Source organism: Bidens hawaiensis, unplaced genomic scaffold (genome assembly GCF_021521415.1).
Source record: "Bidens hawaiensis isolate Kalapana, Puna unplaced genomic scaffold, B.hawaiensis_p1.1 tig00035423_1, whole genome shotgun sequence".
NCBI lineage: Eukaryota > Viridiplantae > Streptophyta > Magnoliopsida > Asterales > Asteraceae > Bidens > Bidens hawaiensis.
This window is the reverse complement of record NW_027505365.1, coordinates 7631-24625: the sequence shown is the minus strand read 5'-3', so window position 1 is coordinate 24625 and position 16995 is coordinate 7631. Positions and strand designations below refer to the sequence as shown.

At 32.8% G+C, this 16995-nt stretch overlaps 1 protein-coding gene across 1 annotated transcript; it reads right to left on the bottom strand.

Annotated features, from left to right (window-relative positions):
• Window positions 1–4351: 4351 nt before the first annotated feature.
• LOC143612713 (uncharacterized) lies at window positions 4352–4859 on the bottom strand. The gene is made up of 2 exons (XM_077086630.1): window positions 4770–4859; window positions 4352–4702 (listed from the first exon to the last, which is right to left on the bottom strand). The coding sequence occupies exons 1-2, from the start codon at window positions 4857–4859 to the stop codon at window positions 4352–4354; spliced, it is 441 nt and encodes a 146-aa protein (XP_076942745.1).
• Window positions 4860–16995: the final 12136 nt, after the last annotated feature.

Here is a 16995-nt window from a genome sequence, read left to right as displayed (position 1 = left end):
GAGTCTAGAACTATTACTTAGTGTCTAGATTAGCTTATTTTTAGCTAATAATTATTTGACTACTTTTAGCACATCACACCAACTAACGTTACCTTCCCTGTCTACACGTGCAATATCCGAAGATCGTTCACGCATTGACAGCGTCCATTATAGCATACACTTACCACTTAAGGTAAGTGTATTAACACTTCACATCAAGTATGCACACAGCTCGAACACATAACAAGGAAGTGGGGCTAGAAACTCACCTGAATGCGGTTACGCTTGTCATTAATAGTTATCCCTTTTCTTGAGCTGTGCGCGACTAACTGTTTAATAAATACAATATTAAATACCACTCTAGCCATTCTCATAGTTTACTTAATTAATCTTAAGTGTCTAAGTCGGTTTTACTTCATTGAATCTTTACCCGGTTAGTTAATCGTTACCCGTTAACCTTTAAATGTATCTTTCTTAAATTATCAAAGTCCAAGGAGTATTATGTAATTATCTCATTCTTTTCTAAGTCCAGGGACTGTTCTGTCATTCTATTAAACTTTCAGTTCGTTACTCAGTTCTTTTAACGAATTGACCTATCATAACGAACTGGTCCTTGTAACGAATAAGTCCATGCAACAAATTGGACCTTCTAATTCGTTATCTCTTTTAACGAATGGTCATAGTGAATTGAACCTATCAGTTCGTTATCTCCTTTTAACGAACAGTCATAACGAATTGTGGCTAGTTCGTTATCTTTTCCATAACGAACTGGGACACGATCTAAGACTAGTTCGTTAAACTTCCATTAGCGAACCACATGACGAATCACCCTTAGTTTGTTAACTCTCCGTTAACGAATTAGGGTTAGGTCAGAGAATGTCAGAAACATTCTCTGACATTCCCCTTACCTCGTACACACTTTCTGGCGCCGCCTGCGCCAGAAAACCGGGATCTTGCCGAAAAAATGAGATCTCAGCCGTTTCACCACCGAAAAAAATTGTGAGAATTAACTAAAAGATGACAAGTGTCCACAATTATTTTACTTTATTAGAACAGGTAGTTTATAATAACTAATAAGAAAAGAAAAATTGTTGTTATTATTATTATTTGTTTGTTCATTAATGAACACAAAAATAAGGAGAGTTGGTTTTGGTTTGGCCCAGTAGTCCACAACAAACAAACATTGATTTTGGTGGGTTTTTAGAGATTTCGTGGGATCCAAGGCTCAAGAAACAAGTTAAAGGTTTTGTGTGTTTAAGGTGCACACAAATTTAACAAGCATACATCACACATAATATATATATATTTTTTTCTGGCGTCTTAAAAAGAACAGAGACAAAGACAGGTTGGGTGCTATATTATTTTTGGGTGTTTTCGAGAAGAGACGTTTCGGAGAATGATTTTGCTCTCGTTAATGATACCTCTTGCTCGCTTTTTTATCTTTAATTTTATATACTTGATATTAGTTTGTTCCATGTATATAAAAATTTGTGTATATCTCTAGTTATATCTAGACAACACTTTGTATTGCTACTATTGGTAATAGTGGATCTGAAGCGACTCTAGTAGTCTCGTGATTTTTACTCTCATCTTAAGAAGTTTTCCACGCTAAAATTTTGTGTCCCTTATTACATTTAAATACCCTATTTGTTTCCGTCTTCATTGGTTCATTCGGGTCACGAAAAGGTTTAGGCAAACGAAGATTAATTCCACAATTTTTGTTTAAAGTTCGTGGCTAGGTTGTCGCTTTTCCCAACAATAACTACAAATGCATTTATAATAATTTAAAAATATATTTCGTGTATTCGAAATATCCAATTTCTTATATAGCTTTCTGAATTTGAAAATCTGGAAATCCATATGTTTGAATATTTCGGGTTCAGAATTTCAAATAATTTGGGTTTGGTTTCAGTTTTTTTTCCCACACCCTTAGTTTAACGAAAAAAAAAGTTACTGAATATTAATTAGATAACGACATGTTATACTCACACACCATCTATGCCTATCAACTAGGCTTAATTACACACCATTTAGCATACGCTTTGTATGCCCAGCATACGACCCGTATGCTGAAAAACTTTTTCAGACGTCATACGCTTTGTATGTGATGTTATACGGTTCATATAGCTTATTTAAACAAATATACGAATAATATGAAATGCATACGAGTCGTATGAATAACTTTTGTGTAAAATTAATAAACATCTCGTATAGAAAGGATACAGTTCATATAATATAACATGTGAATCGTCTAAATTGTATACTAGTCGTGCTCTCACTTTTGTGTAAATTAGATAATATGACATTTTACGAGGCGTTAGAGAACATGTGAACGTTATAAGAATCATATGCTATTTTATATGATTTGCATACTTAATTTACAACTATAAAACTAGATTTTAGATTTAGAAAAAAACACAATCTTTCTGTAATAAAATCTACGTTCATATATCACTTCCCACTTTCATTTCTACTTGTTACCGGACGCATAATTTTAATATATTTTATTTTTATAATATTTATAATATTTGGTTTTTGATAATACAGAGTTATTGTAATAGTCCATAAGCTTTATTAAATTTGTTCGGCTATGATTTTCATCGTGTGCTTTGTGTTACTTCAGTTTGATTTCAACTACCAAAAACCGCTAGTAACTGTTTAGCACAAGTTTGACCTAAAAACACGAAACTATGAACATTCCTAAGCACTAAGCTCACATAGTTATATAAAAAATACATAAAAATATAAATACTAGCATACATCAAACCCCAACATAGTTGGAAAAGAAAATACTACTACATCCATCCAAATTACTAGAATCCACACATACAACAAAAAAATATAACGTTTACGTGCGTCAACTTTAAAAGATAAACCATAATAACTAAATTGTGCATTTATCATACTAGGCATCATCATAAACCATGATCTTCGTCACTACCATCACCAAATTTGTCATCATAACCAATATAATCATTACCGTCACCTATATCATCATCATCACCAACACCAACACCACTAGCATCATCATCACCAGCATCATCGCTACCGTCATCACCAACATCATGAACGCACCACTCCTCCTGCGGCTGCGACTCCTTTGGTGGAGCTGGGGTATCACGTAATGGCACATCATCAGTGGGAGTGTTCCTGTCCCTAATTAACCACTCTATCATCCTCTCCATCCTTATCATACGATGCTCCATATTAATTAATCGCATATTCTGATTCACCGTCCCGGCATTGCCATGCGGCTGCCCCTGATAGACACATGGCCCCTGAAGAAGTGTGTTTCGTAGCAATAGACTAAAGATTGGAAGTTTATGGTGATGATGGAGAATGATTTGGCTATGTTCAAAGGTTGATTTTATATTAGTGACTTGCAACTTCACCATTGTTCAATGATTATCGGAAACTTTTCTAGGGTAGATTTGGAGTTTCTCAAATGTCTCTTTAACAAAGAGTGTTGACTTTCCACTCGGTTGGTTGTATGATTACCGAAATTGAGATGTTTATCGCACCATGTAGACACAATTTTTTTGTGCTAGGCTTTAACAATGTATCATACAAGTAAGGAAATAGTCCTGTATATGTGAACACAATTGGTCACACCTCAATTGACAGTAACATGTAAAACAACACGGTGAATAGAATTAAGACTTACTTGGGTGGCTTGAAGAGTACTTTTCTTCAAGTCGCTGGCAATGGTAAAGGTACGACTCCTTAGTGGTAGATTTGAGTAAAACTCTCCACTTAGGGAGGAAGACCTCCCAGTCTTCTTCAAGTTGAAAACTTTGCTTGTGGTGCTTGGTAATATTTTGATATATGTGAAACCAACACAATAACATTTCGGCGTCTGGGAATTGCCGTTGACATGCATTAATCAAAACATACTCCATGTCTGTTAGTATGACACGTGACTGCATACACTTGTCCACGTCCTTTTTAGTTGGCTTAAGACCCACGTGTAACTATCTTCTGTTTTGTCACTTATAAAAGCGAAAGCTACACAAAAGGTCTTACATGTAGAAGTTACACCTACAATCTCAACAAATGGCAAACCGTACCTATTTGTCATGTATGTTGCATTTATGAGCAACACATGCGGGAATGCACGCCAAATCGAAAACGATAACTCATGAACGATGAGTAGCCTCTCCAACTTGTGAGTGGATTCATTTACATCATGCTCTTGAGGGTAACCAGCATTAGCTAGGAGTGTGAAAAGAACCTGCATCGAAGTCTTATTTCCTTGAAGGGATACTCGTTGCCTTAGTTGTTCGTTGTATACGTTTTTTTACCATAGACGCACAACGAGGGTCATGTTTTCTCATTATTGATATTATGTTTTGGGGATCCACGTTTTGGTTTGTCAGATCCTTAACAAAACTTTTAGTTTAGGTTTCAGCCTCTTTGAAAGTTCACGACCTTCCATATATATAGCAGTCAGATGATTATGTGTACCACACACAACTTTTAGTTTCCAACCATCTTCTTCTTTGTGGTACTTTGCAATCAACTGAAACAGACAATTGATTTTCTTGGTACCAGCGAGTCTGACAGTTGTCTTCCCCTTGTATACACCACCATGATCACATCTAAGAAACACCTTGTTCTTGTCGCCAGCAACATTTGTCTTAGACCTTTGGGTCACTATCACGTAACCATTGTTAAGTCCGGTGTTGTACGCCCATTGCTTCAACTCCTCGAAACACATAAACAACTAAAATAAGATTCATTTTTGTTAATTACAGGACAACTAAATACAAACATGAATAGAAAACGTATACCTGTTCGGTTGCGAAAAAATAACCAGATTCCACAAAAACGGTGGCGAAAGATTCATTGGATTCCACAACATTTTCTTCAAAATTATGCATTTCATCAAGAAATTTATCAGTGTGGTTTGAAAAATAAATTAAAAAAGTCTTTAGGTTGGTAATTTTTTAACAACATTTGGAAGGGATGAAGGGGTTAAAAGAAGTGAGTAAAATTTAATTGTATATCCCAATTATATATACTTCATAACTTGTTTATAGTTATCTGGTTCAAAGAAAGAAGTGGGTAAAAAGAACACAATGTGATTACACAGTTTATATGGTTCAAAGAATCTTTGAATACCTAATATTCTTCTTAAAAGTTTATATGGTCAAATAAATTGATTACACAATTCGTATGATCAGTGATAGATTGATTGATTAATTGTTGAAACACACTTCATGCAAAAGTAATTGCTCAATTTCAACGATTCTTTGGCATATGTTTCGTATTATTTCTTATATAGATCGTATTGATTATTTTTCATGATTTTTCAAAAAACTACATGCATACAATTTGTATTCTTTCTTATACAGTTCATATTGTTATGTTAGATTTATATGCTTCGAATGAAATGTTCTACGTCTCGTCTTCCATATACAACGGAGGATACGAACTCTATACAAAAGAATATGGCTCGTATAGTTTTTATAGTATATGACTCGTATAGTTTTCCATATGATTCATATGTCTTCTTTGATTTGACTAACTTAAGTTATTATTCCATACGCTATGTATGTCAGCATACGCTTCGTATACAGCCTATGATATGATGGGGGAATGGTTTCAAATGTGTGTAAATGGTGTATCTATAGCAGAGCCCATGCCCTATTTATATTAAAAATATCACATACATTTAGGTTGATATAACCAATGTTTCAGACATGGAAACATCAACGCATACGATTTACTCGGTCATATGTCATATCGGACATTGACTGAGATGACACACATGTATATGGGTAGAGTTAAAAGATAACTTTAAAATAGTGGGTAACCACCTACGAGCTATTCGGATTTCAAAGTTTTAAATCTTGACCCGAAACCCAACCCAAATCTCTCTCGGGTTTTCTGAGTTTGGGTAATTCAGGATCGAGTTTTTTTAGGTTGAGTTAATTGAGTTTCGAGTATCCTACGAAAAAAAACAAAAAAAAAATTAAGAAACTACAATGCTAAAATTAAAACAAAATATTATTTTTTTGCTTATAATGCAAATAACAAATAATAAACCAACAAAACTTGATAAAACAATTCAAAAGAAGAGTAAAACTAACTCGAACCATAATCGTATTCTATCGGGCGTGATGTGGTTGTTCGATTACGGTTGCTATTAGTAATAAACGGAAAGCATAAATTAATAATAAACAACTGATCCATAATAGTTAGAATGACAACATTCGACTAGAGCCAGATTATGTTAACTTTGGTGGCTAAGGCTTAGCCATTATACCTAATATATCTATAAAAATCAAAATTAAAAGTTTATTCGTGTTGACCCGAAACTTACAAATCAAATCCGAGAACCAACCCCAATTACTTCAGTTCGGGTTCGAGTTAGTTCGGATTCGAATAGATGTTTTTTCGGATTGGATTTCGGTAAAAGTAATAGCCCTAATCTAAACCCTCTCGCATCCTCCCTTCTCGCCCAAAAGATAAATTACACCCACCCACCACCTTTACACAATTGGATTGTACTGTTTAAAGTTTGGCCGCCCCTTTTTAAAAGAAAAAGTTGTGCTGGAAATTATATTAATTAAGTTGTTAATAAAAACCCGATGTTTGAAAAGTTAATAAAATGTTTGAGATTATTTATATTGTGAGATTATAAATTAATAAGTCAAGATATTATGATTTATTAACTTTTGACAAAGTTATAGGGAGAGAAAATAAAGAATTCTAAACACCCCTTAAGAATTTATACGGCATTTTGACTTAGATGCTAAACCGAAAATAGTGGATTGTTTTTGTTGATGTTGGGTCATCAGATCAGGATTGGGGTTAGGGTACTCTAGGGATGAGCAAACAGGTACGGGTACCGAGCTCATTCATAAGGTACTTCGTCGTCACTTGCGTAGAACTCGACGACACACCAGTATTAACCACCACTGGAGCACGTGCAACAACGTACGCCACATCATATGGAGCAACGTACTTCACATCATATTGAAGCTTCTTCTGGTGTTGTTAATTATCATCCACGTGTATTCTAATCGGCGATAAGCTAGCTAACGACGGAGACAAAGAAGCAGCTCCAAATAATGAGATAGACAATATATTTTTTCAAATGCCGACAGAGCTTTAAATAGTCGGACGTGATTGTTTAAAAATCTGTCGTATTTTTATAACTGGTCGGATCAATGGTGGATCCTGAAATTTTTTTCAGAGGGTTCACTAGTTTTAGAAGCTCCAATTTGATATAGCCGAACATAAAAATGTTTGGTCGGTTCGACAGTCGGATAACGTTCATCACATGTACCGTTCATCACATGTACCGCACTCACTAAAGTAGCCTACTAATTCTATCTAGTTGTACCCACGCGTTACATATTGCTCACTATTAAGATATTTGTAATGGTTAATGACTAAATAAGGCATATTTATTTCCTTTCTAGTGAGTGCATTCCAATCCTCTATATTCAAGTTCAAAAGCTTACAAGAATACCTCTGACAATGTGATGATCTTCAAATAAATTCACACCACATTTGATCTACAACCAAGATTAATTATCATATTTTAGTCAACCCTTTATAGGCTCAGAAGAAAAAAGAGATACGAAATCGTCTCCTTTTTGACTCATAAGAAACCAAGCGATACTAAATCATCTCCTTTTAGTGATAGTATCATAAGGATCCAAATGGGACAACAAGATATTATTATGAAACTAGTTTTATAACCCTTGTAACACGCGGAATTATCCAAATTATAAAATTGCAGGTAAAGAAATTATATCTAAACTTGTATTTATACTATGTGTATATAAATTGATTTTATTTATATCATAACATGATTTTTTTTCAATGAACTTAATAAAAAAACCGCACATGCAAAAACGTGCTCGAGAACGCTCATTTTAGTGAAACTTTCATTGTCAGTATCATATATGTATAATTGAAAGAATTCCACAATAAGACTTCTCATACAATAGTAGTTCTGACTACTCAGCATATTACTGAATTAGTGTTATCTTTATTGATATATTTATCAATTTACAACCCATAGAAGGAAATGAGAACATTAAATTATAACGACGGGTGTTCTTCAAGAACTATGTTTTTCTGAGATAAACCATGTAATATACTTGGAAAAGTTTGACATCATAAAAAAATAACATGTTAAATCAATTAATTTTGTGAATATTTTGCTTCATTTGAGCATAGTTTTGCATGACATGCTTTTCATACAACGTTGTGATCGATCATAATTGAAGGAAAAGTTGATGCTGACACAAATGTTTCAAATTTGATCCAAGTTAGAAGCATTGATAGGCATGGGGTGGGATGTCGTAAGTGTTCACTATATATTCGTAAATTCTAATAGTCGATGGAAAAATAGTTAATTTACCAAATCTCGAACCTTTTGATTTTTTCCAAAAATGTCCTTGAAAATAAATTTGAAACCCAAATCATGTTTAAAATTCTAACTTTTATTCGTTTGACATTTTCAAGTCAACACTTATAACCCGTAACAAATTTGATGATAAATCTATTTGCATTCTCAAACTTTTAAAAATACTCAGATTTATCATTTTTGGCCATTTTGACTCAATGTAGTTAACTTGTACCAAACAATCTATTTACCAATTTTTTACTATAAAACCAAATTATAATCTTCAATAATATACATGTTAAAATATGTTAATGATAACATTTAAAATTATATATTCTTTTCAATCTTTAACAAACCTGATTTGTTGTTAATTTTTTAATTTCATCAAGTATTTTGGAATATATAGTAAAATAATATGTTAATATTTATTTTTATAAAAAATATATAAATATAATATAAATAAAATGTAAACGGAAAGTGAATATGAACATATATTATGGTCAATTAAGATCATAGTTTTGGAGGGAAAAAGTTGTGAGGTTTAACCATAAACTAACATGTGTCACGATTAGTTTAATTTATTATAATAGGTAGATTAACATAATACGTAAAGGTGGCAAATGGGTTGGGTTAGGTCGAACGAGTCATGGGTTGAAATGAGTCATGGATCAAAACGAGTTTGGGTCAGAATGGGTTTGGGTCAAAACGGGTCAATTAAAAAAGGGTTGTTTTGGTTTGGGTCGAAATAGGTTAGGGTCGAACCGGGTTTTGAGTGTTTTTTTTTTTTTTGTTGTGAACGAGAATAACGCGGGAACATTTTAGTTTTTTTAAAACTTTTGTTTTTTATTTATATTTTAAGTTATGATTTTTTTATTTTTTTAAGGGTATTCTATTCAGATAAAAAAAACCCTTAAAAATATTCAAAAATAATAATAAAAAAATTATAACTCAAAATATAAAGCATAAATAAAAAAAGTAAAAACATTAAAATGTTTTCTGTGTTGTCCTTGTTCCATATATTAAAAAAAAACCAACTAGAGTCGAACCGAAACCGAAAGAATCGCCGAAAATGAAACAAAAAGCCAAATCCGGAGTACATCAATCAAAATCGAAAAATACATTCAAAACGAAAATAAAAGAATTCAATTCGAACAAAAACAAAACTAAAAAAAAACGGACAAAAACGAGCCCGGAATCGACCAGAAAGTAACTTAAGAAACCAAAACCCAACATGTCACGGGTGAAAATTCGTGTTGGCTTGAAACCTGAACCGAACCCGTTCCAATCTGAAACCCGTTTCGTGCCAAAACATGTCTTGTACGAAAACCCGTTCCGATCCAAAACCTGTCACATTTCCTTGGGACACTAACCCACATCGACCCATTTCTTTGAACTTGTCGACCCATTTTGACCCGAAAATAAAAGGATTGAATTTCAAATGACTCATTTTGACCCATTTAGTTAAAACCTTTTACCCAAAACCAACTCATTTAACTTTTAAAACAACTCATATTGACTCATTTGAAAGGGTTTGGGTTAAAATTGTGAGCGGTATTAATACGTTAATAAAAAGAAACATAAATCCAAAAATCTTGCAAGAAGATTCCGTTGTTTTCTTCCATTCTAACCACTTTCTGAACAATTCTTGAAATTTAAACTCAATAGATTGTTGTATGTGGGCTTATTATAAAAGCACATCATTATATGCATCAAACATCAGTGTGCACAAATTCTAGGTACATTAAGTTCATAATCCGAAACCATCAATTCAAGGAAGTGAAATTTGATGAAAATTTAACCGAAAACTCAAAGTGAATCCGGCACATATGATCCAGAGGTTTTTTCTTCAAACACACAAGTATTTGATCAAGTTACGGACCATTGATCAAGCTTTATGCACATTAAAACAAGCATAAATTACACAATTGAGACCTAGAATTCTAGATATCCTTACTATATTGAAGCAAATTCAACATCATACTCCATTGATTCCTCAAAACAAAAACATATGTCCTGACTAATGTATCATATATTGGACGGTAAGATAAAAAAAACTTCTACTTCTCAAATTAACAATTTAAACATGTAAAAAACATTCACAAATGAACAATTTTAACATGTAAATAGATAACAAATCAGAATATAAATCAAAGAATGAAATGGGTGGCGAATCATTGGTTATTGGTTAAAACCCCAAATTGCTTTGAAAGAAATTTCAAAAAACTGCTCAAACCCAGAATAAAACTAATACCTTTCATATATCAATTGATTCAATACGATGTCTTTTCCAACACACCGTTCAGAACTATTTTAAAAGGTGTGTAGTGGATGGGTTAAAAGAAGAATGTGAGACATGCGACACTGGCGTCCAGTCAGCAAATGATGAGTTTTTGGTATAGGAGTGTAATGGTGTGGTAGCTAGGGGTGTCCAAAAAACCCAAACTCGAACCCGAATAAGCAAATTCGGGTCGGGTTAAATCGGGTCAAAAAGTATTAATCGGGTTATTCGGGTCAACCTGAATAACCCGAATTGTTAATAGGGTCGGGTTTCGGGTTCATTTTTGGGAAAAAGTCGGGTTTCGGGTTAACCCGAATAACCCGATTTGTGGCGATACTTAACTTTATATACAATGATTAAAATGTGAAATAAGCACTATAAAGGCAATGATATTTCATTTATGTTGTGTTCAAATAAATAAACGAACACGCATGAACACATATTTCATTTGTTCATCTATGTTTGTGAATATTTGTTTATGATCGTTCATTTAAGTTTGTTTACGTTCATTCATATTCATTTACATATTAATAGAAAATTATTAAATATTATTTACATTTAGTAATTATATCACCCTAATATGTTTTATATTTGTTTGTTTGTGTTTATTTAAATGCGTTCATTTATGTTTGTGTTCATTAATGTATGTTCATATATGTTCCTTCATGTTCGTTTATCCTTGTTTAATTATGTTCATTTATGTTCGTAAATTCTTCGTTTAGATTTTAAATGAATGATCATGAACACAAATATTTGTTCGATTAAGTGTTCTTGTTCGTTAAAAGTTAAATGAAAGAATACAGACGCCCTTGCTCATGTTCGTTCAGTTCATTTACAGGTTTATATGTGAAATTATAAGATAATTACTTGTAAAAGAAATTAAAAATTAAGCGGAATGAGAAATTTTGCAACCTACAAGTTACAAACACATAAAACAGCTTAAAATTATAAAGTAACATGGTTAACCCGATTAACCCGACCCGACAAACCCGAAACCCGAATAAACCCAAACCCGACTAACCCGAACCCTAATAGGGTCGGGTAGCGGTTTAGATATTTTTTAAGGAAAACCCGACTAACCCGACCCGATTAACCCGAAACCCGATCGGGTTGACCCGATTAGCACCCCTAGTTGTAGTTGTAGCCCCTCATTGGCACCTCACCTTTTATAGTTTTATTATTATTATTTTTTATAAATAAAATAAACAAATAAAAACCCATTAAATTAAATAATTAAATAAAAATACATTAAAAAAAGAATTAAAAAAAAGATACATAACAAAAAAACATAAACTAATATCCATAATATTCGTGATTTTTTTGAACTCGGCGTTATTGCAATAATGCGGCCTCTTCGTCTAACCCGGCCGCTTTGAGGGACTCATATTCTTTACTCATTTGCCGCAATTCTAACACATCGGCAATCTTTTCGTGGTGTTTGTTGGTTTCTTTAATGGTAGCGATAAGTTCCACGGTAAGGGTTTTGAAATAACCGAACACCTCGTTTAGATGTTCGACTTCTTTGTTGGCCTCCACATTGAATCCTTTTTCGTATTCTTTTTTCTTGCTCTCTCGCGAGGTCGAGCCAACTCATGTATTTTGTCGTCGTCGCGGTTATGTGTGTCAACGAGGCTGAAGTTACGAGCATCCGAGGGTGTTGTTGGTGTCCTCGGATTTGTCGTAGACAATGTCCTCAACTTTTTTGAAGCTCGGGATGATGCGCCGGCTCGTCGAGCGACCGAAACAGTGGGTGCCCCAGTCCATTTCGGGCAAACATTGAGTTTTTCCCAACAACTTAAATGTTTAAACACTTTCCCAACCCGCCCTTCGGTTTGCCCTTAAGTTCGAAAGTCGCTTAACGCTCGATATTGGATGTCGGCCTCGTTTGGCCCGCTACGCTAACCGCAATCACGCAAGAGGTTGTATATTCAGGCAAATTTTTGGCATTCGGAATTAACGACATTCCAATGGGCTTGAACCGCTTCTTTACCCCAGTATTCTTCTAGTTTACCCGTTAGCACGAGCCAAACTTCGAATACTTTCCTCCAAATATTCCAACGGCTTGAAAGTTAGCTACAAAGTAAAATAATTTTTCGCAATTAATATAAATTTTAATTTAATAAACACTAAATAAAGTTATATAAATACTTAATATTAAAAAACTTACCAACGTCGGGATCCTCCGAAATGACGATCCAAGCTTTTGTGAGGCTACTTCCTCATCCTTGGTCCATTGCTTGTATGGATCATGTTGCATCATCGGCTCCCCGGTTGTTGTTGTTTTTTTATGTGTTTACGGGTCAGCTTTTGGCTTGAACCGGAGGCCCATATCGTTTGAGTCTCTGGCACCGTCACCATCTCTGGCTCCGGTTGGCTAGACCCGAACACCGACATGAGGATTTGGGGCCTGAGGAAGTTGGCATGCATGTTTAAGTTTGGGTCGGGAAAAGGAAACGAATAGTTTAGTTTCGGCTGGATTCCGGTGTTCAGGAACCATTGCATGTTTACTCTCGGTTTTGCGAACCATGGTATTGACCGAAAAGAAGGAATGGTAGGTTTGGTTGGTTCGGGTTGTTTCTAGGATCCATTTTTGTGTGTTTTTGTGAAGAATTTGGTTAATGGTTTGTATGAAATGGAGATGAGGTTGGAGGAGAAGAGGTGTGTGTCCATATATATATATATATATATATATATATATATATAGGTTAAATTCATTAGAGAAGTCATTTTATTGCTAGAAGTGCGTGAAATCATTTTATCCAATCACAAAATTTCTTTTCATTTTTTCTTTTAATTAAATGAAAGGGCATAATGGTAAAGATTAAATTAGTTTATTTTGGTAAGTATAAATTTTTTTTTTGAAGTTTCAGTTTATTCTTTAATAGTGTATTTATTTGTTATTTGATTTAAAAATTAAGACAAGACATTAAACAAATTTGCATACAGTAAACTTTATGATCACTTTTAATTTCTTTTTAAATTGATATGTTTAATTAAAAGTGTGTTGCAACGTTTTTTTCTTTTGCTATGTAATTGATTTTACCCTATATTAAAAGTATGTTCACACATTTTACAATTTCACATCTAAAAAATGCAAAATAATAATAATAATAGTAATAAATAATTTTTGTTATTAACAAAGCAAAAAAAAAAAAAAAACAACAGCAGTTATAATAATAATAATAATAAATATTTAACTATACAAAAAGTCACCACATTAAAATTTTTGAAGCTTCGGTTTTGTTTTTTGATTAGTTAATTTATGTGCTAATTAAGTTTATTTAATAACCTACGCAGACGAGAGACATATTAAGAACCTACATATATATTCACATTAACCTACATAAACTATACTTATAAATAAAATAAGCACATATCGTAATACTACCTACACTTAATATAATATATACATATATACTACATAACCGTACCTACACATAACATTATAACATATTAAAAAAATGCATAATTTGCAGATAAGCCCTACACAGCCTACACATAACATAATATATACTCAAATTAACATCTACACCTACACACCTATACATTGGTAGTTCATTTTATTTTCATCTATACACAACTCATATACGCCTACACATACTTCATATTCGCATACATAGATTGTCAGTTATTTTACTTTCACCAACACATACTAATATTTGCCTACACATAATATTGTGTTTGTTTTACAATGTGTCGGCTTTTGTGTTAATTGTGTAGGATTATGTTTGTTTTGACATTGGCAGACTTTGTATTAATTATGTAGGCTTTATGTAGTCTTGAGGATGTGTCACATATAAGTATATAACATATCATAATTAAATCCCACGCTAGATCATATAAGTATATAACATACCATAATTATGTAGGCTTTATGTAGTCTTGAGGATGTGTCACACTTCATACACAATTATTAAATAGCACATCACTACACAACCAACATGTACCTACATAACTTTATAACAGTCTACATAATTTATATGTATTTAGATAACCAAATTAACATATACCTACACAAACTTTTAACAACCTACACTACCAATACGTATTTGGATAACTTTATTTAGATATATCTACACAAACTTTTAATAATCTACACTACCAATATGTATTTGGAGAACTATATATAGATACACCTACATAAACTTTTAGCAGCATACAAAACTAAAAATTTATCAGCTTAGTTTGATTATTAAATCCAAGTATATTTATTGATGTGCTTGTAATAACTATATAATATATGATTTTAAAATATTGAAGGCTAAAAAAAACAAGTGAAAATACTTCTCGCAGGTAATTACAAACAAAATTCAAAAAACACCCAAGTATTAAATTTCATTAAAGATAATAGCTAAAACTTAGTAACGTTTCCTTAATTAATTCTGCAATAAAAATACAACAATACCCTTTTAGTGCTAAATCAACTAAAATAAAGTGCTAAAAATTACAATATTGTCATTTTAATTAATGACCATTGATTAAACATAATCAAGGGCTATAAATCACTTCTTCCACTTCTCGCATTAAATTGATTTCTTTCTTGAACCATCCCCTATATATATATATATATTGTTTTAATTAGTTTTGTTTTTATAAAATTTTATTTTTTTAATGACCGTTGTAACGGTCATATTGAATATAATAACATAAAAGTTGGGCGAGTAAAAATCATCAACCCCCTCCCTCCCGAACCAATCACTTCATTTATCGTCGAGAGAGGGGGGATGTTAAAACCAAATTCGCCCCTCATCGTCTATATTAATCAACCAGTACGGATAGCATAATGAAGCTTCTTATGATCCAACTTAGAGTAGTAGATGCCCATCCAAATCAAACGGATTGGTGACCCGATTTACAAAATAATTCGGTTTTGATTGTGTTGACACGTAGCTTTCTGAATTACTTTGTTCATGGGCCGATTAACTTCACTGGGGCCTTGGGATGGGGTTGGTTAAATTGGGTTTATTTTCATAAAGGAATAATTTTTACCCACAAATTTAATGAACCTTTAAGTTTGGTTTGCGGTAATAGAATGAAAGAAGAATGTAATAAAAGAAAAAAAATAAAATAGATAATGAATTAAAATGGATAATTATCATTTCTTCATTATATTTGATTAATTTATGGAATGAAATGAATTATAATTTCTTTGCTTTATTAAAATTTACTACAGCTTTTGAAATTATTTTATATATTGGTGACTTTCTAGTATTCTAAGTTAAAACTCCTTAAAACTTTTGTTTCTTCAAAGTCATGTTTTAATCAAACGTTTTGTAAATCCACACGATGGGACGAATCATGTGGACCGTCCGACGATGAACATAATTATGGTCCGGAACATAATTATCGAAATCCTCGCATGGAAATCATGATGCGAAAGATTGTGTGTCATAATATAGAATCGGAAGTAGTTGGGATGACGGTACAAATGTAAAGATGATAAGGACATGGTGGATACGCCGCTGGTACATCCTATATATAAGTGTCCTTATCGGATTTGCATTTGGAGCGTTATTTTAACTATTCAAAGTTCGATGTTATGATAAATTTTTAAATTTTATTTTAAAATATTCTTTTTCTCAAATAATAATGTTTTGTTATAATATCCTTTAATTTGGGACGAAATTCCCTAAAGTAGGGGAGACTGTAACAATTCAGATTTTTCCATATATTATTTTAATCGATACCCGGCCCACTTTTATGTTCGGGTTATTTTTATCAAACTAAAATACCATATTTAGCGAGTGAATAAACTGTTATTATATTATACCTTAATTATTAATATAATGTATATCTATATACTTTCAAATTATGGCAAATATAACCCTAAACTAAACTTTTGTCCAAGTATGTTTCCCTCTTCACACTCCAGGGTCTAAGATGCAAATTTAGTATACTATAACCCATAACCCAGTTACTTGATCCAAACCCAAACCCGACTCATGAACCCTTTGGTGAGATTTGATGGATTGGACCGCAATTCTCGTGATTATTTTTAGCAAGTGATTCAGCATTCGTGTTATACCTTCCAATAACGAGCTCACCGACGTATTTGATTAGGAAATTAGCTTAATTTTGATACGAATTCGTATATTACTCTAACCGTCTTTGACCTAACTTCAAATTTACCATCTAACGTTGTTTATAATTCAATTAAACGAGTTCGCAACACCCTCTAAATCTCGCGATCAAAACCCCTATACTTAATTGGGTTATAACACTCTATAAATACCCAGTTCATCATCATCTTTGCCGTCAGCCTCGTCTCGCCATTCATCATCAATCAAACCTCTACAAAGGTAATTATTTTGTGTAACGAGGTCGTTTTTAATCAGGAATCAAAAGCCCTAACGTTAATTAACCAATAACTTGA

Excerpts from the sequence above, each read along its gene's own strand:
- LOC143612713 (XM_077086630.1), bottom strand. The coding sequence starts at position 4,859 with ATGCATAATTTTGAAGAAAATGTTGTGGAATCCAATGAATCTTTCGCC. Across the intron at positions 4,703-4,769 it reads ATTTTTTCGCAACCGAACAG|TTGTTTATGTGTTTCGAGGA; the intron begins GTATACGTTTTC and ends ATCTTATTTTAG.